This window comes from Mobula birostris, chromosome 21 (assembly GCF_030028105.1).
Source record: "Mobula birostris isolate sMobBir1 chromosome 21, sMobBir1.hap1, whole genome shotgun sequence".
Classification (NCBI taxonomy): Eukaryota; Metazoa; Chordata; class Chondrichthyes; order Myliobatiformes; family Myliobatidae; genus Mobula; species Mobula birostris.
In genome coordinates, this window is record NC_092390.1 from 44605678 (window position 1) to 44632025 (window position 26348).

At 40.7% G+C, this 26348-nt stretch overlaps 1 protein-coding gene across 1 annotated transcript in view; it reads right to left on the reverse strand.

Annotated features, from left to right (window-relative positions):
* tcerg1l (transcription elongation regulator 1 like) overlaps positions 1-26348 on the reverse strand; it is a 602997-nt gene that overhangs the window by 571075 nt on the left and 5574 nt on the right. Inside the window, exons 3-4 of the mRNA XM_072239775.1 lie at positions 20177-20320; positions 18455-18644 (exon numbers count right to left, since the gene is read on the reverse strand). Of these exons, the coding sequence (XP_072095876.1) occupies positions 18455-18644; positions 20177-20320 (334 nt within the window). The remainder of the gene's footprint in view (positions 1-18454; positions 18645-20176; positions 20321-26348) is intronic.

A 26348-nucleotide genomic window follows, 5' to 3' on the forward strand; every position in this document is an offset into this window, starting at 1 on the left:
GCAGTAGGAAGATTTTTTTTTCACACTTATGAAATGTGGATGTTATTGGCAAAAACTTGTATGTTATGGCCCTCTCTTAAGAAAACATGGTAAGCCAGAAATAAATGCAACGGCTGTGATGAAGGTACCTTTACTATAGAATTCTGATCATGGAATATTGATGAACCAGAAATTTATTTCTTATGTTCATAATGCTAAGTAACTTTATGGACAGCATATGCAGTTGATGGCCTCCTTATGCACCTGCTGTTCACCTATCCAAAAGGTATCTTTTCCAAATTGAGGGGATGATCTTAAATAAACAATAGTGAGTGGTGTGCAATTTGTAGTTGACGCAATTGGGGAAAATTATAATTCAGGGTTCTGCTTACAGTGCCATTCAAATGGACTTTGTCCCAGGTTGTGTTGAGTTTCTTGAAGTGCTTTCAAATGGGCAGTAGCTGTTGATGTGTACTTCAGACCACAGCATCAATAGTGATGCTTTGGTAACTACCAGCACAGTGCCCACTGTCAATCATCAGCAAATACTCCTACCTCTAACCTCATGATTGAGTAAAATTTATGGAAGCATCAGCTGAAAATGACTGTGCCTAGAATATTGCCCTGAAGAACTTCTGCAGAGATATTCCAGACCTTATTCCAATAGTATCAAATAACCAGTCTGATGTTATCTGTGTAATTGAAATGATATGGAAAATTGTTGCGCTGTTCACTGAGACTCTGGGAGAGGATGGTACAGGGAGAAGGTACATCTTTGACTACTGGAAGATAGGCTTGGTGGTGAAATGATGTTACAATCTAGTTTGAAAAAGTGGACGAAAGTACAGTAATTATTATACTCATCCTTGCTCTGAGTTGTACTGCCAGACTGCATTACAATTTAGGAATGATAACATGACATGACATACACAGTACCTCTTGGGTCACTTTTCTGTCAAATATGGGCAGCAGGTTCATCAGTTCTATCTGCACCTCTGTTGTTGTACTGGAAAGGTGATGTTCTGAAACCTCCAAGTGGAATGAGCATTTGGATCAATGTTAAATAATGTTCTACTGTAGGAGCCACCTACACACTTTGGATGGGAGGTGGACAACTAGAACTATCTCATTCTGCTGAGGCACAAACTAAAGGTTGTTACAATGGTACATGATTACTTCAAGAGTCACACCTGAGCTAATACTCAGGTTACAAAGGGTAGAATCAGACAGCACTGAGAAAGGGTGGGTCCAGGAAGAATGTACGAACAGAACTAAGATAGTATTGAGTGAACATTTTAAATACATTTTCCACATGTAGCTGAATTCAAAATCTTGGGAACTAAACTTTGACTTGCTTATTATCATAATATCAAATTATAAATCAACATTCTACCAAATTCTAATCATCCATTTGACACAACAGTGCCAACAACAATGATTTACCTGTGTATGTTAATTATTATTTAGCATCCCATTCTTTATTGCTGAATTACAAAAGAAACAAAAAACTTGCATCAGAATACATAAAATCCTATGATAATCCACAAATCTGATTTAGTTTGACAATGAAGCATTTTGAAATACCCCAAGGATATCAAATATACCATAAGAAGCTCCGTTATTCATTCTAGTCTCTTAACTATATAAAGCAATGAGTGAATTTCCAGAAAAAAATATTTTATTATTTGTATTTCTAATGGGGAAAAATATTATTGTAATGCTAATTTCTACGCGAACTGTGCAATCAAGCAAACCAGCATTTCTTTTTAGTGCATTAACTCAATAACAAAACAGTAAACACATTCATTGGTTTTTCAAGTAAAATACACACAAATATAATAAATTAATGGTAAATTGAGTATTCCAATGAACACTCTAAGGATCTTTTTGTCAATTATTTGGTGTGGATGCCCTATTTAGTTCACTGCCTTCTTTCAATTATTTTCTTAACGTTTAATTTATCTTTTTTCTTAAAAGCCATAGACAAAAATATGAAAATAAATTCCTGCATACACTTCTTCTAATCAGGTCTATAATTACTGAATAATAGGCTAGGAAACAATTTATTAATGAACTCCAGATAAGTTTCCGGAGTGATTTCAAAAGCAAGATATCTTGAAACAAAACAAACCACTCGTAATTCTATGCAGAGGGAAAAGGAAATTAAGGACTTTGCTTGCAATACTTGCCATTGACTGTTCAACTCTGAGGCAGTATTTAAATTGCCCAATTATAGTTCTTAATGAAAATTACTGCATTTGATTTAAAATATCTTTCGTAATAAACTCAAAAATGAAATATAAACAATGTAGACTAATAGAGCAGATTATGATATGTGTAGTACAGGGGGGTGAGTTGGAGATATTTCAACACAAAGTCAGAAGAGCATCTGACTTGTTTGCTCCAGATCTGTTGCACATTGTTAACAGAAGGGGAAATCTAATGGGGTGGCTGTGAGTAGGTAACAGAAAATCATGATCCACTGAAAATACAACCAAATGTATTTTCTAATATTGAGAAAAACACTATATGTTGGTGTAAGGATAGACAGAATGCTGAACACTGCATCTTGGAGTAGGAAATCCTCTAAAGCAGGAGTTCCTAACCTGGAGTCCACAGACCCCTCACTTAATGATAGGGGTCCATGCCATAAAAAAGGTTGGGAACTCCTGCTCTAAGGGAAATATGAAGTCATTTAGCAAAATATGGTACTTCAGGAATTCAAAATTAGGGGAACAATTTGCTTTGATTTTTAAGCAGGAAAGTATGGTTAGAAGAGAAAGGAAGGCTCCAGTTATTATGGTCGATAACTGGATTAAGAATAAAGGAGATTAATAACAGGTCCTGCTTTATTAAGTATCAATTTGGCTCTTGGCATTTAAACAGCTCAAAGGTTATTACTAAACCACATAAAAACTGATATGGAGGTAAGACTGCTTGAAGAATAGTGTGAAAAAGAGAGCTTTCATTTAATGAGACACTGCCACCAGTTTTAGAACAGGAAGCAACTGTACCTTGCTTAGATTTCACCTGAACCAGGATGGTGGCCTGCTCCTTCTCCTAATCTCTCACGTGCTTATGCCAATTAAACATTAGGTAGCTGCTGAGAATCTGCTTTCTCTAGCTAGATAATGTACAATCATGACATACAGTCTCAGACTCAACATCAGACATTTAATACCAAGGTAAGATGAAGTTTTCTTACTTAGTAGTATAACTCTTTAGAATTTTTTATCCCAGATAAATGGGCTTGCTCAACCTTTGAGCAAATTCAAAGTAAATTTAAAGAGTCTAAAGCTAAGGGAATTCAAGGAAATGGAGCTTTCAATTAGCCACCAAACTATGATAGGAAAGTCAATTACCCATCATTCTATGTTCACACTGAGTTTAAGTTTAAGGGGCTTAAAAGTGTATAGCTTGCTGGCCATGGAGGAATTACAATATGGAAGAAAACGCCAAATTCAAATGGTTCGAGATCAATGGAATCAGATACACCAATCATCTTTACTCTTGCCATGTGATTGAAGGAGATATGGGCTCCAATTTTTTGAAGCTGCTCAGTGATCTCCATCTTGTGAACTGGTTGATGAACTGATTCTTGTTTAGGGTAATCTAATCAGAGCAATTGCACGTGGACACAGTGCTTTTGCAATGGGCTTGCTAAACCTGAGACCATTCTCAGATAAGCTGTGTATTGTGCAGAATGGCAGGTTTGCAGAAGTGATCTCGTTATCTCAGCAGAAGTGATCTCGTTGTCTGGGTAAACTGTTTGAAGGGAACAAAAGAAGTCACCCGAGGCATGAAGTTGTATACCCTTTGGACTACACCCAATGAGAAGGTATGATAGGTCAGTCAGATAAACCATAGCCAATAACACTGAAATTGCAACATTTGAAATGGTAAGGAATGAAATTAAAAGCAGAGAATTTCGAATACAAGGTAGTGATAACTTCAGAGATTTACCATCACAAGGAAAAACCCCCATGCCGGGGGCTGACAGAAGAAAGGATCGATCATCTGGCTAACAGAGATCCCCTATTTTTGTATAAAAATTGGAAAGGTGGTCCAAGTGAGTATTGGTACAAAGGGAATGATATAATTCATGTTCTAAGTTGCTGGCCTGGGGTTAACATAGTTAGGTTGTCGTTTACACAGAGACAAAAAACTGTGAGCTTCACTTATTTAAGAATTGTGTGGTGAATTTCCTAACCTAGTTCCATTGATGAATTGTCAACAAGCTACTCACATGTTTAAATTCATATCTGATTTTCATATCTTTTCTTGATGAGTGGACTTCATGTTCTTGCAAGTGGACCAATCTGCAGCAAGTTCAGTAAATTGATTCCCAAATAAATGCAAAGGGAAACTAGTAATTTTATGCTGAACCACTGGAGGGGAATCTAACTTCAGCACATAGATGGGAAAATCATCAGTATAGAGCAGCCGTCCCCACCCACCGGGCCACGGACTGGTACTGGGCCACAAAGCACGTGCTACCGGGCCGCGAGGAAACGATATGAGTCAGCCGCACCTTTCCTCATTCCCTGTCACGCACTGTTGAACTTGAACATAGGGTTGCCAACAGTCCCGTATTTGCCGGGACATCCCGTATACTGGGCTAAATTGGTTTGTCCCATACGGGACCGCTCTTGTCCCATATTTCCCCCGCTAAGGTAGAGCGTTCCTATGAAACCTTTCGTGCCGAAATGGTGTAAAGTGAAGAAGCAATTACCATTAACTTACATGGGAAAATTTTTTTCAGCATTCCCAGACCCAAAAAAACCTACCAAATCATACCAAATAACACATAAAACCGAAAATAACACTAACATATAGTAAAAGCAGGAATGATTTGATAAATACATAGCCTATATAAAGTAGAAATAATGTATGTACAGTGTAGTTAGGAAGATGAAGGCAAAACAGATTTGTGGGGGGGAAAATCAGCACGTACGCGCATGCGCACATCACATGCTCAGTCACGCATGTGCACACAGGTGCCCGCCCAAGGCTTCATGGTCATGGTAGTCTTTCCTGGGGTAAAGTGTCTCGGGATTTGACTGCTATTTTTGTCCCTTATTTGGGAGTGAGAAAGTTGGCAACACTAACTGTGAAAGACATGTTAAGGTGAGTTTAGCCCTACTTGAACACCCCCCACCCCAGTCGGCCAGTCCGCAAAAATATTGTCAATATTAAACCGGACCACGGTGCAAAAAAGGTTGGGGACCCCTGGTATAGAGCATCCAACAACTTCAGATGTCCAGTGTTCACAAGTGAATCATGAACTTGCTGCGCCCTTCCCCTGCCATGAGGCGAAAGGACAGCTATTCCTGACATGTTCTGGCCTATTTTCAATAACCTGTTGGATAAATACATACACAAGTGTATGTAATGCAACTATAACAAATGAAATAAAATGAGTTCATCTGAAAAATTACAAAAGAGTTTGAATAACTCAAGAAAAATGAAATCATTTATAGTATATCGAAACCTACCAGCTCAAAGAAAATAAAGATTAAGAGCGAAAAGACAAAAGTGAAAGGAAAACAGAAGTTGGTGTAAAGAGTAATCCCATTATCCCATATGATCAGTGCTGAGCAGAGGCAACAGCCTCACCACATATCTAAACCTAATTGAATTCCAAGCCCGAAATGACATTGATCCATTTTTCCCCACCAGCTTCATCTCAATGCACACTTCTTCAACCAAAACTTTCGTCCCAGGCTTTCTCACATTCCTAGAATTCCTGAATCCTTGGAGCATTCTCACATTCTGTAAGTCAAAGGTTCCCAATGTGGGGTCCATGGACCCCTTGGTTAATGGTAGGTGTTTATCTGCTTGCTTCCTGCGTGTTCGCTCGATTCGGCTATGTGAACTACACTTACAGCAAACAGTCACTTTTGGACATTAACTATCGATGCACCAACATAGTTTTGGACTATCCATTCAACTTCGACCAACTACCTCCGGAGTTAGTAAGGACACCGCGGACCTGCATTCAATTCGCTCCGACCGGAAGGGATCGGCGCTGAGACCATAAACAAAGACGGGGAAGCGCGGAGGTTTGCGTGCTAAGCCAAGGCTAAATCCACACCGGCCAGCGCTACCTAGCATCTTCCTCACCAATGTTCCGTCTCTGACGAACAAGCTGGACGAACTAAGGACTTGGACCCTCACACAAAGGCGGCTTATGGATTGCAACGCCATGTTTTTTTAACGGAGATGTGGCTAAACAGTGATGTCCCAAACAACATGGTGGAACTGGAAGGGCGCACGGTCTTCAGGGCTGACAGAGCTGCAACGGGAACAGGTAAAAGTAGGAGAGGTGGTTTATGCATCTACGTGAATCGATCATGGTGTACTAACGCTACCATTGTTGACACTTATTGCTCTGTTGATCTGGAACACCTGATTATTAAATGCAGATCTTTTTATGAACCTCGAGAGTTCCATGCATCATTACTGTCGCAGTTTATGTTCCACCGGACGCTAACGCTAAAGTAGCCATGAAAGACCTCAGTACTGCTATTAGCAAGCTGCAAACATTGCATCCAGACGGAACGTTTATTGTCACTGGGGACTTTAATCATTGTAACTTACGTACCATGCTTCCAAGATTTTACCAAAATGTATCATGCACCACAAGGGGAAATAAAACCTTAGATCATGTCTACACAAATGTGGCTCACGCTTACAAAGCCACTGCCCTCCCCCACCTGGGACAGTCTGACCAACTTTCACTGTTTCTGCTTCCCAAGTATAGCCCGGTCATTAAACGTGTGAAACCCACAATGAAGACTATTAAGATCTGGCTGGAGAGTGCTGACTCTGCTCTTCAGCACCAATTCCAGCACACAGACTGGAGCACGTTTGCTGCCCATGCCACCACAGACCCTCAGATTAACATTGACTTATATACCAACTCTGTCCTTGAGTACATCAACAAGTGTGTAGATCGAGTGACATCACTAAAACAAATAAAAGTTTTCTCCAATCAGAAACCATGGATGAACAGATAAGTTTGCCTTCTGCTCAAAGCCGGAGATTCAGCCTTCAGGTCTGGAGACTGAGAGGTTTACAGCTCAACCAGGGCCAACCTGAGGAGGGGACTCTTTCAGGCTAAACACATATACAAACAGAGAATCGAGGAGCACTTTAATTCCTCCGACCCCCAGCGTATGTGGCATGGCATACAGGTCATTACAGACTTCAAACCACCTAGTCCTGTGCCCCCTTCCAGCTCTGCTTCCCTCCCTGATAAGCTCAATTTACTTCTATGCTCGCTTTGACCGAGGGAACAAGGAGGTCACCCTCAAAGCCGAACTCCCACCTGGTGAGCTGCCTCTCTCACTTTCCACCTCCGATGTTTGCGCCACCCTGAGCAGGGTGAATATACAGAAGGCAGCTGCTCTGGATGGAATAGCTGGCCGTGTGCTCAGAGTTTGTGCAGGGCAGTTGGCTGGGGTCTTCACGGACATTTTTAATCTGTCCCTGGCCCAGGCAGTTGTCCCCATAAGCTTCAAGTCGCCACCATCGTGCCAGTGCCGCAGCATTCCACTGCCACGGGCCTGAATGACTTCCGCCCAGTTGCACTCACCCCCATCATTGCAAAGTGCTTTGAGAGACTGGTTCTATCACATCTGATATCCTGTCTGCCCACTAGCCTAGACCCCCATCAATTTGCCTATCGCACCAACAGGTCAACAGAGGACATCATCTCCACGGCAATTCACTCTGCCCTAACCCACCTGGACAGCCCCAACTCTTACGTCAGAATGCTGTTCATTGACTTTAGTTCGACATTCAATCATGTGATCCCCTCCAAGCTGATCGTCAAACTTCACCAACTTGATATCAGCTCATCCCTCTGCAACTGGACCTTGGACTTTCTGACTAACAGACCCCAATCAGTTAAGTTAGACAACCTCTCCTTCTCCACTCTCACCCTGAACACCGGCGTGCCTCAAGGCTGTGTGCTGAGCCCTCTTCTGTACTCCCTTTTCACCTATGACTGTGTTCCTGTACATGGTTCTAACCCCATAATCAAATTCGCAGACGACACCACGGTGGTTGGCCTGATCAGAGGGGATGACGAGATGGCCTACAGGGATGAAGTCCAGCACCTGGCCGCGTGGTGTGCCGACAACAGCCTGGCCCTTAACACCCAGAAGACCAAGGAGATCATTGTGGACTGGGCATGCCAGGAGCCACACTCACGTCCCCATCTACATCAACGGAACTGTAGTGGAGCGTGTATCAAGTTTCAAATTCCTTGGTGTCCACATTTCCGGGGATCTCACCTGGTCCCTGAACTCCTCCATCCTGAACAAAAATGCACAACAGCGCCTTTATTTCCTGCGGAGCATCAAGAAAGCTCACCTCTGTCCCAGGATACTGACGGACTTTTACCGCTGTACAATTGAGAGCATACTCACCAACTGCATCTCAGTGTGGTATGGCAATTGTCCCGTATCGGACCGCAAAGCGCTCCAGCGTGTGGTGAAAACTGCCCAGCGGATTATCAGCACCCAATTGCCCACCATTGAGAACATCTACCATAAACACTGCCTGGGCAGGGTGAAAAGCATTATCAAGGATGCATCTCACCCTAACCATGGACTTTTTACACTGCTCCCATCTGGTAGGCACTACAGGAGCCTCCGCTCCCACACCAGCAGGCACAGGAAGAGCTTCTTCCCTGAACCTCACATCACAGCGCTAAGCAGTATTGCACCCACATTGTACTATCTCAGTACTTTCATATTTGTGTGCTGTAGCACTTACTTTTTATTTGCAGTTATTTTGTAAATAACACTATTCTTTGCATTCCTGGTCAGATGCTAACTGCATTTCATTGGCTTTGTATCTGTACTCGGCACAATTACAATAAAGTTGAATTTAATCTAATCTAATCTTATGGCATAAAAAAACGTTGGGAATCCTTGCTGTAGGTCTATACATCACTAAATGCCATTGTGGTATTGACTGGCTCAATTGTTTCCATTTCCCTTACTCACAACCTCTGAACTTGAAGCATTCTGTTCACTAGGACTAGCCCTGCTGACAAGGGTGGTGCTTTTGTAGTTGGCAAATTGACCTCTTTCGTTCCAAGGACAAATGTCAGTGTACAGACATTTCCTCATAATTCTTAGTTCCTCCATCTCCACCTTATCGACACCATCTTCCATATAGATTCCTCCAATACATCTTCCTACTTCTGGAATCAGGGCTTCCTATCTATCATAGCTAGCAAAGCCTTTGACTGTAGCTTATCTATTCCCTGCACTTCCACTCTAAACTCTCTACTCCTGACCAGAACAAAATTTTAGCTCCCCAGGTCCTCAACTTCCACATCACCAACTTGTACATTCAACACATCATTCTTTGCACTTTCTGCTACTTTCAACAAGACTAAAACTGGGCAATCTTCAAGACCCTTTCCTTTCAAATTACATTATTCTCTTCATGACTCACTGATCTGATTCTCCATCTCCATCAATCACTCCCCTTCTTAAAGCACTTTCCTATGCAGCAGAAAAGATACAGCTACTCTTATCTTGTCCTTTTCCACTATTCAAGGACACAGGCAGTCAACTGTAGTAAAGCAGTAATTCAATCATACATTTTCCATTCTTTACATTCAGTGTTGATGGTGTGGTCTTCTCTATGCTAGACAAACCAAACTTAGATAGGTCTTCAACCCTCCTCTTCTTCATGGACACCCCGCTCTGGTCTTCTGCCTGCTCTGGATCTCTTTATCGCTAATTGCCGACGGGACATCAACCGTCTCGACTTCACCGCACCTTGTCCCCATTCCAACCTCACTCCTTCGGAACGCTCTGCTCTCCACTCCCTCCACACTAATCCTAACCTTATTATTAAACCCGCCGATAAGGGGGGTGCTGTTGTAGTCTGGCGTACTGACCTCTACCTTGCCGAGGCACAGCGACAACTCGCGGATACCTCCTCTTATTTACCCCTCGATCGTGACCCCAGTAAGGAGCAACAGGCCATTGTCTCCCACACCATCACCGACTTTATCCGCTCAGGGGATCTCCCATCCACTACTACCAACCTTATAGTTCCCACACCCCGCACTTCCCGTTTCTACCTCCTACCCAAGATCCACAAACCTGCCTGTCCTGGCCAGCCTATTGTCTCAGCTTGCTCCTGCCCCACCGAACTCGTTTCTGCATACCTCGACCCAGTTTTATCACCCCTTGTTCAATCCCTTCCTACCTATGTTCGTGACACTTCTCACGCTCTTAAACTTTTCGATGATTTTAAGTTCCCTGGCCCCCACCGCTTTATTTTCACCATGGATGTCCAGTCCTTATATATTTCCATCCCCCATCAGGAAGGTCTCAAAGCTCTACGCTTCTTTTTGGATTCCAGACCTAATCAGTTCCCCTCTACCACCACTCTGCTCCGTCTAGTGGAATTAGTCCTTACTCTTAATAATTTCTCCTTCGGCTCCTCCCACTTCCTCCAAGTTAAAGGTGTAGCTATGGGCACCCGTATGGGTCCGAGCTATGCCTGCCTTTTTGTTGGGTTTGTGGAACAATCTATGTTCCATGCCTATTCTGGTATCTGTCCCCCACTTTTCCCTTGCTACATCGACGACTGCATTGGTGCTGCTTCCTGCACGCATGCAGAACTCGTTGACTTTATTAACTTTGCCTCCAACTTTCACCCTGCCCTCGTTTACCTGGTCCATTTCCGACACCTCCCTCCCCTTTCTAGATCTTTCTGTCTCTGTCTCTGGAGACAGCTTATCCACTGATGTCTACTATAAGCCTACTGACTCTCACAGCTATCTGGACTATTCCTCTTCTCACCCTGTCTCTTGCAAAAACGCCATCCCCTTCTCGCAATTCCTCCGTCTCCGCCGCATCTGCTCTCAGGATGAGGCTTTTCATTCTAGGATGAGGGAGATGTCTTCCTTTTTTAAAGAAAGAGGCTTCCCTTCCTCCACTATCAACTCTGCTCTTAAATGCATCTCCCCCATTTCACGTACATCTGCTCTCACTCCATCCTCCCGCCACCCCACTAGGAATAGGGTTCCCCTGGTCCTCACCTACCACCCCACCAGCCTCCGGGTCCAACATATTATTCTCCGTAACTTCCGCCACCTCCAACGGGATCCCACCATAAGCACATCTTTCCCTCCCCCCCCCTGCATTCCGCAGGGATCGCTCCCTACGCAACTCCCTTGTCCATTCGTCCCCCCCCATCCCTCCCCACTGACCTCCCTCCTGGCACTTATCCGTATAAGCGGAACAAGTGCTACACATGCCCTTACACTTCCTCCCTTACCACCATTCAGGGCCCCAAACAGTCCTTCCAGGTGAGGCAACACTTCACCTGTGAGTTGGCTGGGGTGATATACTGCGTCCGGTGCTCCCGATGTGGCCTTTTATATATTGGCGAGACCCGACGCAGACTGGGAGACCGCTTTGCTGAACATCTACACTCTGTCCGCCAGAGAAAGCAGGATCTCCCAGTGGCCACACATTTTAATTCCACATCCCATTCCCATTCTGACATGTCTATCCATGGCCTCCTCTACTGTAAAGATGAAGCCACACTCAGGTTGGAGGAACAACACCTTATATTCCGCCTGGGTAGCCTCCAACCTGATGATATGAACATCGACTTCTCTAACTTCCGCTAAGGCCCCACCTCCCCCTCGTACCCCATCTGTTACTTACTTTTATGCACACATTCTTTCTCTCACTCTCCTTTTTCTCCCTCTGTCCCTCTGAATATACCTCTTGCCCATCCTCTGGGTCCCCCCCCCCAGGTCTTTCTTCCCGGACCTCCTGTCCCATGATCCTCTCGTATCCCCTTTTGCCTATCACCTGTCCAGCTCTTGGCTCTATCCCTCCCCCTCCTGTCTTCTCCTATCATTTTGGATCTCCCTCTCCCCCTCCAACTTTCAAATCCCTTACTCACTCTTCCTTCAGTTAGTCCTGACGAAGGGTCTCGGCCTGAAATGTCGACTGCACCTCTTCCTACAGATGCTGCCTGGCCTGCTGCGTTCACCAGCAACTTTGATGTGTGTTGCTTGAATTTCCAGCATCTGCAGAATTCCTGTTTGCGTTTTTGTTTTTAGATTGGGAGAGCATTTTGAAGAATGATTTCATGCAGATCACCAATACAGCCTTGGGCTTTCATTTGCCTGTCACATTAATTCTCCATCCTACTCCCACCCTATCTTTTCTGTCTGTACCTCTTGCATTTTCCAATGAAGCCAAAAGAAATTTTGAAGAACAGAGAGAAAATGTGATTAATGCAGGATTAATGTACATGGCTGGTTAATAGCTGGCAAGGACTCAAATGGACTAAAAGAACCTGCCTTCCCGCTTTATCTGTCTATGCCTCTCATTGCAGCCTTTGGGACTTAAAAATCAAATTCAACAATTTTAGGGAAATGTTTTTTTTCTGTTTGCATGAGAACTGCCCATTTCTGCAGAAAGGTTATCTTAACCCAGCTTTACTGTCTCCATGAACACCAGCTAATCTATTAAGCATTTCTAGTATCCTCCTTTTTGGCATCAGTTCTCTGCAGGGGCTCTGACCTGCAATTCACAGTTTTTACGTCCTTTTTTTTTCTTTCTCTCTGATGGCCAAAGGGAAACAGCAGCATAGACAGAATTCTATTAAAACAATCCTATTCCCTTTGTCCTATCCATCTCCTCACCCCCACACTCTCCGCAACTAAAAACTAATTTGTTTTTTTCTTTTTCCCCAATTCTGATAGTCTTTGACCTGAAACTATTACTGTTTCCCTTTCCATAGATGCCACCCTCTTAAGCATTCCTAAGATTTTGTGGCTTTATTTCAGATTTACAGCACCTGCAGTACTTTATTTTTAAAAATATAATCCATTTATGTTCTTCTGAAGTTGAACCCTGAAAGAATCCTACAGCCTGAACATGAGAATGAAAAGAATAGTCAACATGCTAATTGACTATTTAGTGGGTTTTAACCAAAGCCAGCATCTGAAAATTGAATCACTATTATTTGAAAAATTCTGCTGATCTCTTTTGAAGAGCGGAAACATACACCTGAGCAGATGAAGCATCATTCAGGTGCTGACATGTGTAAAGTGAGTCAGTACTGTTAAAGAGCTCCTTCCCTGTCCCCTCTGGAAGGCAGTTACAAAATATAAAAATGTCCTGATGGGGGAACATATTAAAATCACACAATAATCACTAATGTTGACAGGTTATTTCTTTTTTGCAAACAAGAGAAAATCTGCAAATGCTGGAAATCTGAGCAACACACAAACTGCTGGAGGAACTCAGCAGGCCAGGCAGCATCTATAGAAAAGAGTATGGTCGACGTTTCGGGCCGAACCCTTCAGCAGGACTTACAGTTGACATTTTGGGCCGAAACATCGACTGTACTCGTTTTCCAGAGATGCTACCTGGCCTGCTGACTTCCTCCAGCATTTTGTGTGCGTTGCTCAGGGATTTCTTTTTCATTGTGAGTTATAACTTGTGGTCCAACCATTAGTGGGATGTAAATAATGGGCACCATTAATTATTTCCCATCAGAGTTCACATGCACAAAATATACAGATAAATGCGAGCTAAGCCGGGGTGAAGTGTTATGCCCAAATTCCTAGTGGTTATGACTTCAACAGGAAATAAAAATAAACACTTCCCAATGGTTACTAAACCTACTTTTGTGCAATTTATGCATAAAGAGCAAATTATTCCTATTGTTGATTTTAGATCTAAGATAGACAAATGTTTAGAAGGATAAATATTAATATAAGAAAATTGAATTATATGGAATTAGACAACCAAATAGTCTCAGTGGTCACTTTATTTGGTACACCTACTTGTTAATGCAAATATCTAACCAGCCAATCATGTGCACCAACTCAATGCATAAAAGCATGTAGACATGGTCAAGAGGATTAGTTGTTGTTCAGATCAACCATCAGAATGGGGAAGAAATGTGATCATGCCATGCAGAACTCAGGAACCACATGTGAATTACATGTTGTATTTATTGATCCCCCGCATTGATTTACCAGTGCTATCCTCCAACCAAACTGCAGCCCAGACAGAAGTTGAATCACTTTGTATATAGTGCTGAAATTTATAACCTTCATAACAGGGCTTGATCATGATACAGTGCTTGATCAGATGGCAACATAGCTTGAGTCTCATCAGCCAGTGCATCGTCACTTATCTCTTTACCTTAATTTCTGTTTCATCATGAATGCAAACCTTTCCTCTGCCTTTGCTTTTCCTAAGAAGAGTTCTTTAACAACACCAGTCAGTTTCCCAAGAGACAGTATATGAGTGGGATAGTGGCTGTGGGGTTGACTGCTGCTTCCATCTGCAAGCAAATAAACTGTTTCAAACACATTAAATGGAAGAAAATCACACATGACTATGTTCCCATTTCAGCAAAATCTTTTTTCAAGACGACACTCAATTTGACATAGAAGCAAAATGCAGCTTCTATCTAGCATATCACAAATGACTGAAATCCAAATCCTACGCTTTTATGTCCACAAGTTTGCTTTGTTACCTATATTGGCACCATCCAGGAAAAAGCAGCCAGAATAATCAACACCAAGCTCAGTCCACCACCTGAAATGTTTAATCACTGCCCATATCTGCACCCATAACATACACTACAATTACATGCCAAGCGCTCCTGAGCCTGAGTATTCTACAACAAACAAGTGTGAGGACAGCAGGCACACATGGAAAACAGCACTTGCAGGACCCCTTCAGATCACAAATCATCCTCCTTTGGAAATAACACTTTTTATTCTTGGAACTTCATATGTAACAATATTGTGGAAGAGGAACTTGCAGAGATTCACTGTTGAAGTACTGATGTACTTCAAGAACATCTTGTGATGGCAAATGTTCTTAAAGTAGTCAACAGTGAAACTCTGCAGTCTCTCTTACCAGTAGAGTCTACATTCCCCAAAAAATGAAAAAAATCTTTCTACTAGTGATGTACATATGCATCCTATTTTTCATTCTCAATTAAACTTTATTTGCCACTGATAATCCTAAGTGTTCACCTAACTGAATTTACTTTGTAAAAAGTCTACCTTCCGGATCACTTATGCATATCAAAAACAGTAAATTGTAAACTATTTTAGTTTTTGTTTAAAATCCCTATTCATTTTTATCTTCTCCTTTCAATAATTTATGTACATTTCTTGCCCCAGAAGTTGCTACCTACAAATTATGCCAGTTGCTTATAGCACTTTGAGGTCAGGAGATGCCCTTCTGCCAGTGCAATTTAGATTGCACTTCCTTTTACGTAAAAAAAAAAATTACACTGAAGGTTGTCCTAAAAGGTTTTCTCCCTTTAATATCAATACTACCTGTTATTTATGCGGTTATCTTCATGAAAGGTTTCTGCTTTGTTTGATTATTGATCACATTAGTTTTCTGATTACGTAGGTCAAGCTGATAAATCTGTAATTACCCTTTATGGGAATTACAGTTTCCTGCTTCCAGTCAGTGTTTATGACTCCCTGGGAATGGTGATCACTGATTCATAGCTGCTAGTTTTTATTCAAGTATCTAGTGATTTATTGGCTTTTAGTGTAGAAAGAATACATGTCTATGATAAATAAAAATGCCTGTTGATTTTTGCCCTATTTAAATACTCATGTTAAATGAGGCTTAGAAGGGTTTTTATTTATAGTTATTAAATAAAAAAATAAGCTTGATTGATCTTTGCAGATTAAAAAAAAAGCAAGTCAGTATTGACAGGTACTGGTGACTCTTAATACTCCATTGGATGAAGGTAAACAGGTTCTGTGGGAAAGAAAACATTCTGACTATCCAATATGGGTGAAAATAAACTATGCAATACTACCACCAAAATTGCAGGGCTGCACTACCATCAATATGCTATTGCATATTGGCTATTTGGGTCATCCACCATATTCTGCTGGGGTGAATGGGAAGCACCTCTGATGTAGGGGCTTGCCATTCCATTCTGGGGCAGCTCACTAACCTTTGGACCCCACCAGACACTCAGCTCTCACCTACGGCTCCAAGTAGCTGCTTGCATGTGACAGTGGCCTCACCCCAGTACAGGCCAGCTAGACCAGGTAAAGGTAGCCGGCGACCCTCGTATCCTGGTCAAATAGGGACGTGCCTGTCCTAGCATGCAAAGTCAGCTCTGTCAAACTACAGTGAGATCCAACAGCAAGCAAGGCGGTTCTGCAACATTTGGTGGAGAGCGAAGGGCATGGCAAGGCACAGAAAACATCATGATCATCCACTGCAACGAAGGAAGACCCCGGTTTGTGAAGTTTGTTCGTACCACTGGACCTGGATTTCCGAGGCTGAGAGGAGGGAACTGCTCCAGAGCAACGGCTTTTCCCACTTTTAAAACTTTCCTACACAGGTTCCCTGTCAACATTAGACACCACCAACAACCACCATATTTCATCATTCAAGAAGATCATACATTCAGTTGCCAATTTATTTGGTACCTCCTCTCAATAATGCCTTCAAAATTCCTGCTCATTAGATGTTTCTTCTACCATTTTTCTCATCCAGTTTCTGCAAGAATGTCAGAAGTGCACAATACAGGAATTGTGGGGCCCAACGGGTGAGATCTCAGCCAGCACTAAGAAAATACAGTGAAAATGTGCAAGAAGTCTTTATTTCTAATTCAATTTAGAGGCTATATAATCTGCAAAAGGAATTGGATAAGCGCCCAGGTAAAAAATACTGGCAGAATTTGTATATTATGTGGAAATGTAAAGTTTGCTTGGAAGAACAAGAAAGCAGAATGATGTTTAATGGAGAATGGATTACAGAGTGCTGCTGTACGGAAGGGTAAGGAGAATTCCCATGCATGAAACATTATATGTTCACATTTAGGAACAGCAACTAATTCGAAAGGCAGTTACAATCTGAGTATTTAAGAAGGTTCAATTAGGTTGATTCCGAGTATCATTCAAGACAGAGATAGGCAAATGTTTGAACTACAAGAGAGATCTAGGAAACAGGCAGGAAGCAAGAGTTCAGGCCAAATTCAAATTTTATCGAATGACATAGGAAGTTCGAGAAGCCACAAAATCTTTTTGTCTAATTTCTTGTGTTAGATTCTTATGTCAAACTTCTCGTTGTTGGATCTTGGCTCATCCAGAGAAATGAAGAGTGGGCCGAAAGAGAAATTGATATGGCTTTGGAATTGTGCTTCACCCACCATGCTTTAAATATACACAATAGATTAAGCTGGGATACACAAAAAAAAATTAGATTTGTACACGTTTGTAGTTTTGGCTCGGCTGTATATAGAGCATCTATATCTATAACTATGGTTATAGTCACCAGAAGTATAGGTAGACTTCAAGTTCTCATGACTGCTGTGGAACTGAGGTTCAAGGTGAAAATCTCACATGGAAATGTCTGACATTCAATCTGTTAGGCCTCAAAAGGAGCATAATAAAAGACTTTATTTACGTAAATTTAGTGGAATTGATGAATGAAGTAAACCCAAAAACATGTTTATGGTTGTGGCTGACTCCATAAACAAAGTCCTTCCGATGAGGAAATCTTCCACCCTCACGTAGCTGGCCTTTGTGTGCAACCCTCACAGTTCAAGGCAGTTCAGGGTGGGCCCAAGTGCTGACGTATCCGACAATACCAGACACCCCACCTCTCCTGGAAGGTCTGGGGGTCTCCCGCAAATTAATAGTGGCTCCCTGATGCCCTCAAATTATATACAATGTCCCGGAAATTGATTTTTTTAGAGAGCGAGAGAGCGAGAGAGAGAGATATCTCTCCAAAGTCAGAGTGTTCCAAAAAAAGAAAATATAAAACGTACGTCGCCCTAGACTACACTAAATTGTACCCCTGCCTAATAGGGGTCAAAAATAATGACAGTGTTGCTCGCTGCACTATTTGCAACAGTAACTTTTCTATTGCCCATGGTGGGTTAAAATGTAAAAGACGTGTTGAGGTGAGTTTAACAGGTATCATTTGTTCATCAGCATAGCTAACATTATTTAAACTAGCTGGCTAGCTGCTAAGGAGCTACTCTATTGCAGACATCCCACCTCTCCCGGAAGTCTCCTGCAAATTGATGGTGCTACCTCCCTGAAATGAGTTTTTGCAGGGTGGGATGTCTGCAATACTCAGATCCCAGAAGGTGAAAAGCTTAAGAGCATATTAGTTCACTGTTATGGTGGACAAAATAAGGACAGATGTCAAGCAATATTTGTTTGTACAATATCTGTCAAGTAGCATAATTGTGCCAATTGGCAAGAATGAATGAAATTAGAATTTTAAACTTTCACTTCAAAAAGAAACTAGAAAATGCATTTATGAGAAGGTTGCAGAATTTGTATTCTTGAAGGGTTCGTTAAATGTGTTAAAAGGTCCACCTTGTAGAAAAAAAAAGATGAATAACATGAAAATTAACAACTGACTGATCAATTGGTTACATTAATTCAGCATCTCACCATTGCTGGATTGAGGTGTTACCACGAGATAGGGTCTGGATCCTGTTGATGATGTTGGTTTGGTTACTGCTGATAGTGCCACTGCTACTTGATTTGCTTTTAATATGGGCTTTTTATATCCATGGAAAAAATTCATATCCTCTGATTTTCCCCAGGTTGATTCCACAGCAATTGCATTATTGAAATATACCTGTGTGCAACACAAGTGATTATGAATACACAATAACCAGTAGAGTTGTTGTCAATTATGTCAGTTGTTCTTCAATCTAAGAAAGAGACCAATTTATTTAATATTAAATAATGAATTTTTTTGAAATTGGGTTGAAAAATACTATAATTATTCACTTTCATCCAAATCAACTTCTGATTAAAACCATATATCATCTTAATTTTTAATCTTTCAAAAAATGTTGTTTAATTTTAGTTTTCTTAACTTTTTCAAAAAAATGACTACAGTATCACAGCGTGCAAAATTCACCACTAACCTTCAAATTGCTGCATTCATGTTATCAGCCCTCCCCCCAAAGAAAGCCCAAGTCTAATCCAATCTGCTTGCAACTACTGTATGTAGCTATACTTAACCATGAGACATATTTCAGACCTCATGTTTATACCAAGGCAAAGCAATCTTATTTTCACCAGCATTACATCTTCCTCTGCACCAGTTGATCAACGGTAGAAAATCTAATTCATGCCTTTGTTAACATACACATTTTACATTGATGCACAAGCCTAGCCAGCCTACTGTACTCAATAAAGTTGAGAACCTCCAAACCATTGCTTCTTTCTCTAATGTGGACCAGATTCTACAGGATGCATCAATCCAGTGCTAACTTGCTCCAGTTTATAATTCTAATCCTCATTGTGAAGTCCCTTCAAGGCCTTCTTCCTCCTCAGATGCAACTTAAAATACTCTAAAATGTCTGCATTCCTGCAGTTCTGGTAGCTTCACTGCCCCATATTTTATTGCTCCATGATAGCCTGCCATCACTTCAGATGCATGTCCATAGGCTCTTTCCTCAGTATCTCTGCTTGTTTCACTTTTTCCCCTTTTAAACTCGACTCGTGCTCTTGAGTAATCTTTTGGCCATCTACCCAAGTATCTCCATAATGGCTTGGTGTCAAATTTGCCTGGTAATAGTGCGACACGCTTAACTAAATTAGACAATCTATATGATGTTCTGGCATGTTTTACTAAATTTAACAATCTATATAATTGCTAATTGTAATTATAAATCAAAGGTATGAAGGAATTTAACAGTATAAATATGAGTTATGCAATAGTTCAAATTAAGCAATGTAACATGGCAATGTGAAAATTAAGTGCTAAAATTTAAATTAGAAGATTACTTAAATAATTTTGATTTGCCAAGCATGATTATAATGGGAGATAATATACAAATAATTCAGTATTGTAACGGTCTGTTTCTGAATCATTGCAGCTGAACTATTGTCTGAAATTTAGTAGCCCCAACAATATAATTAAGTGAAAATAAAAACTTGCATTTTCTTAAACGCTGTGCTTCACAGGAATAAATTCAATAAAATTTGGCCCACATCCTCTCTGTGTCAGGCCTTATATTTCAGACTTAAATATTTTTCACCCTTGTATCAAATGCAAAATAGGTGCTGTTTTCCTCAACCATTCATTTCCAGGTTAGACATCATGAAGTTGGCATTACAATATCTAACATAATGCCCTTAAACATAAAAAAATCTTACTTTGCAATCAGGAGTCTTTTTATCCATCCAGCCCTTATTTGACGACCGCCGGGAAGAAGTGTGCATGTGGGGAACTATGGGAATGAAGTCCATGCCAATCGGTGGAGGAAATCCTACAACTGGGGGATGGATTATTTGCTCCCACTGTAAAAATAAAATGTAATAATTAACATACTTTACCACCAGTAATAGGAACCTTTACTTACATACTGTAGATAGGAGCCAACATAATCAAAGATCTCTCCCATTCTCTCTTCACCCCTTTTACAAGATACAAAACCTTGGGAGTATATACCACCAGACTCAAGGTGAGATTCTATCCCACTATCAGACTCTTGAATGGCACTCTCCTGCACTAAAAGATAAACTCTTCATCTACCTTATCCCAGCCCTTATATTTTATTTGTTTATCTGCACTGTATTGATGCGTAATTGTTTATTCATTATTATTTTTATTTTATTTATTTTTTCTCTGCTAGATTATGCATTACATTGAACTGCTGCTGTTAAGTTAACAAATTTCATGTCACATGCCGGTGATAATAAACCTGATTCTGATTTCCTCTGTACTTGCAAGACTACATTTCCTTTTACTACCTTGATGTAATTAGGTATGCATGATCTGTCTGGTTGGCACGCAAAACAAAATCTTGTCACTGTACCTTGGTACACCTGACAATAATAAACCAACAGTTCCAAAAAATAGTAAATTTCTTCCTTTAAAAGTTCATTGTCCCCTTCAAAGGACAACCATATTTTTAAACAAGTTTATTCAGATGATGGGTATCTAATCATCAAACCCAGTATTTACAAAAATGTAAAATAAAAGCACAAGATCCTGTAAACATCTTAGAGGTCAGGTACCATCAACAGCATCTAGATACTACCTAACTTGCTGAATAATTAAAACATTTTCTTTTTTTTAAAAAAACATTTCAGATTTCAGGAATCTGCATTTTTTAAAATTTGGATCTCCAAAATCATGCTCAAATTAAGAAAAACACTGAGAGCCAATACCTATTTAAAATAGATAAATACCACATCCTTGAAAATCAGTTTGAAAAGGTATGGAACACTGCTAGATGAAAGGACAACAATGGATTGGATCATCTGTTTAATTTATGATCTTGATTGTTAATTCTTGGGCTGAAACTAAATGGGGAATGTTCTGCTTAGAACTGCCTGCAATTATTTGTGTTACAAATCCCCCCAGTTTGAGATGCTCATTGAAATACAGAAGTCCCAAACTTGATGCATGCTTCTTGTCTGCCATTTTGCGAATGTGCTGTCATGGAGTCCAGCATTATAGCTCGAGCTTACCACCGTTTATAGAATCAGTAAGAGAAAAATATAGCATGGCTACAGGCCCTTCTGCTGATCACACTGTCCACCTATGTAGTCCCAGGTTCCTGTGCTCACCCCATATCCCTCTAAGCTCCAGCCATCCATGTACCTATCCAAGTAAGTCTTAAGTAATACTATTATACCTGCCTCAGCCATTTCTTCCGGCAACTCATTCTTCATACTCACCACCTTCTCTGTGTAAGTATTATCCCTGAGGTCTCTTTTAAATAGTTCTCCTCTCACCTCAAACATTTGCATCTTAGTTTTGGACAGCCCTACCCTGGGGAAAAAAAAACTGTAACCATCCACCTTTATCTAGTTCCTTAGCACTTAAGCTGGCGTATACTCTAGCTGAACCTGTGACAAGTTGAACAATAAACGATCCACTGGAGAAACTCAATGGGTCAAGCAGCATCTGCAGAAGGAAGAAATTCTCAACATTTCAGGCTGAAACCCTACATCAGGATTGTCTGATTTTCTCATTCCAGCATCCTTTACATCTCTTCTGTGACAAGTTAGACCTATTACAGAAAATGCATTCAATCCAGTGGAAAGAATCAGCCACAAGATGCTAGGTAAGTATAGGGGAAAAATGAAGGTTCTTGGCCCAAACCGTCAACTACTTATTTCTCTCCATAGATGCTACCTGACCTGCTGAGTTCCTACAGCATCGGCTGTCTGGGTACCACACTGGATTTCCAGCATCTGCAAAATCTCGTGTTATTGGAGAATATTTTTGTTTCATGTTGGTGCCAAGTCCTTACCAATATGTGGATCGACTTAGACGCTGGGTCATAACAGCAAATTGGCATCAGTAGACTACAGAAGGCAACCAAATGTTTAGGCACACAGGTCAGCAGTGCATTTTTAGCAAATTCCAACTTAAAGACTTGAGTGGAATTTGGGCATTATTTAAAATACATGGCTAGTGAAAATTTGCCCTAGTGAACACAAAAACACACACATAAACTATACCAAGAAAGTCAAAGATTAAGGTTTCAAGGACAAGTAACTTAGTTATGGTCGACATCAAAAGCACACTGGAACCATAGTATGCTTCACTGCCTTTCAGGCATTGTCAACAAAGACTCAATCACACTGTGAGTTGATCCAATTAAATTCTACTGCATTTTGCATCATTGTAAAGGTCAGTAAGGATTGCTTTACAATTGATATTACAAAGTTCCTAACATATTATAAATGTTTGACTAACCTGTATTAAAATGTTTCCAAAATTATACTTTCAATCACTACTAATAGAACTATTCAGAAAAAATTGACTTTTTTTTTCATTGTGAACTGAGCTTCAAATCTGATAAACCTGGATGAATAAATAAGGTTGATGCATTCTGGATAAAGCTTGTGCTAATAAAGTCCTTTGCAGCCAAATAAGCAGATTTACACCAATAAGAAATTCCTGGTCAAAATCATCAACCACAGTTGAGTAAATGGCATTTTTGTTTCGGAGGAATTTTTTTTGCTTAAGTCCTACTCAAAAGATTTGAACACAACTCTAGGCTGACACTCAACTGCAATACTGTGGAAGTGCAATATACTGGAGGGAGCCAATTTTCAGCTGGCATGTTAAATCAAGAATACAGTTGTCCTCACATCCCTTACACATTACTTCAAAAGTAGGAGTGAACTTAAAAAAAAAATTGCCTGCAATCAATACGACTTAAATAGATGATCCAGTCATTATTATATTGTTGTTTATGAGACTTAACTCTAATCCAACGAGCTGCCATGATTCCAGAATTACAACTACGTAAAAGTTCAGAAGTACCTCCCTGGATACAAAATGGTTAAGGGCTTTGAAAATTTGAACTCTTGTGAAAACTACTGCATGAATGTTCCTGTCTTCTTGTAATTCAAAAATGTTGAGTGAACCTTCAAATATTTAAGTAACAGAGCACAGTATGAATTTATTTCTTCCTCTGAAAGGTATATGTTAATGATTCACAGAATTATTGACACTATCAATTACCAGGTTGTTGAATTTCTGTCTCTGAATGTATATCACATGCTCCTCTGCTTAGTAAAACAAAATTGCAGGCACACATTTCAAATAAAGTTTCATAGGAACACAGTTTTCAGCAAAGCAAGGTACTCAACCCCTCAAGTTATTTTTACTTTACAATTTTGAGTAAATTGTTAATCATCTTTTCTGCATTGTATTAAAGTGACTATAAGAACAAAACAAAATAGGAGTACATAGAGCATAGAAATCCTCAGCGCATTACAGGCCCTTCAGCCTACCACGTAACCTACTCTAGAAACAGCCTAGAATTACCCTACCGCATAACTCTATTTTTCTAAGCTCCATGTACCTATCTATGAGTCTCTTAAAAGAACCCATTGTAACATCCTCCACTACCGTCACCAGTAGTGTATTGCATGCACTCACCACTCTCTGTGTGAAAAACTTACCTCTGACATCTCCTCTGTACCTACTTCCAAGCACCTTAAACCTATGCCCCCTCCTTTTAGCCATTTCAGCCCTGGGGAAAAGCCTCTGACTATCCACATGATCAATGCCCCTCATCATCTTATACACCTCTATCAGGTCACCTCTTATCCTCTATCACTCCAAGGAGAAAAGACCAAGTTCACTCAACCTATTCTCATAAGGCACGATCTCTAATCCAGGCAACATCCTTGTAAATCTCCTCTGCACTCTTTCTATAGTATCCACATTCATTCTGTAGTGAGGTGACCAGAACTGAAGACAGTACTCCAAGTGGGGTCTGACCAAGGTCTTATATAGCTGTAACATTACCTCACAGCTCTTGAACTCAATCGCACGGTTGATAGGATAAGCTATTCAGCCCCTTATACCTTCTCCATCTTTCAACATGATCACTGCTGTTGTTTTACCTCAGCATTATTTTCCTACACCAGCCACATACTCCTTAATTCAGATGATATTTAATAACCTATTGCTCTCTAGTCCACAATTTCTGAACTTGTCCCATCTATGAACATTATATCCTTTCAACAGACACTTTCAGTTGTGCTATTGCAAAACTGGAAAACAGATTAATTCCCTGTTGGATTGCTCTTAACAATGCTGTTCATTAAATTCTAAAACCCATCCACATTTACTGATCAGCACCTCCTCCATAGGTGCTGCCTGACTTGTTGATTCCTCCAGCATTTTGTGTCTTGCTCAAGACTTCCAGCATCTGCAGAATCTCATGTTTATGACTTGTTGCTCCAATGTGAAGTCTCTTCAAGGTATGCCTACCTTAAAGAACTTTAAATCCTGTCTTCAAAGGTTCAGTGAGATCAGGATCAGAATCAGGTTTCTTATGACCGGCATGTGTCGAGAAATTTGTTAACTTCAATGCAATACATAATATAGAAGAAAAAAAGTAAAAATAAATAAGTAAATCAATTACAGTATACGTATGTTGAATAGATTAAAATAGCGCATAAAGAGAAATTATATATTTTTAAAAAGTGAAGTGGTGTTCATGGGTTCAATGTCCATTTAGGAATCAGATGGCAGAGGGGAAGAAGCTGAACCTGAATCGCTAAGCGTGGGTCTTCAGGCTTCTGTACCTCCTACCTGATGGTAACAATGAGAAAAAGGCATGCCCAGGATGCTGGGGTCCTTAATAATGGACACTGCCTTTCTGAGACACCACTCCTGGAAGATACCCTGGGTACTTTGTAGGCTAGTACCCAGGATGGAGCCAACTAAATTTACGACCCTCTACAGCTTCCTTCAGTCCTGTGCAGTAGCCCAACCCATACCAGACAGTGTTGCAGCCTGTTTTCTTCTGCCTTGTTCAGCCAAGCACTGTGAGCATACTATGCTGTGGCGCTGGAATGTGTGGCAATACTTGTGGGCTGCCCCCAGCATATCCCTAGGTTGTCAGAATGCTCTCCACGGTACATCTATACAAGTTTTTGAATGTTTTTGTTGACATAGCAAATCTCTTCGAACTCCTAATGAGGTATAGTGGCTGTCTTGCCTTCTTTATAGCTGCATCAATATGTTGGGAGCAGGTTAGGTCCTCAGAGATCTTGACACCCAAGATCTCCACTTCTGATCCCTCTATGTGTTCCTTCGTCTTACCCTTCCTGAAGTCCACAATCAGCTCTTTTGTCTTACTGATGTTGAGTTCAAAGTTCCTCCTCTCAGCTCCCCTCTGAAATCACTGACTATTTGAATATGTGCTCAGCCAGACTCACTCACATATCACCTGTTAGCTTATACTCCTTCCTTCACCCCCACCTTCTCATTCTGACTCCCCCCCCCCTTTACTTTCCAGTCCTGATAAAGAGTAGAGGCTCAAAACATCAACAGTTTTTTTCCTCCCCCTGCATAGATGCTGCCTGTCTTGCCGAGTACTTTGAGAATTCTGTGTGTCTTGCTCAGCGCCACGCTATATTTAGGCTCTCTGTACCTCAGACTGTGGTGTCCTAATCAATAAAGCATTTTGAATAGCAAACTGTATATATTTAAACTCAACATTATTTTACAGCCGGTTACTGCCATATTAATACTGTTATTATGGAATAACAAAATACCGCTACATTTAAGGACTCATCCCAACAATTCAAGACTATCAAACAAAGCTGTAAAATGAGCATCTCGGACAATCCTTCATTGAGGAAAAAAATGCTAAAATTTTATTAAAAATGTTGGAAATATTGTAACTATACCGATGGCAAATACCACAAAATATGCAGTGAAAGTTTCCACTGTCACATAGATAATAATTCTGTAGAATAATAATGAATTCATCTTTCACTGTTATTCTTCTTTCACTATCAAGAGAAAAAAGTCTGTGATGAGCCATGTCACAGTAATATTTGG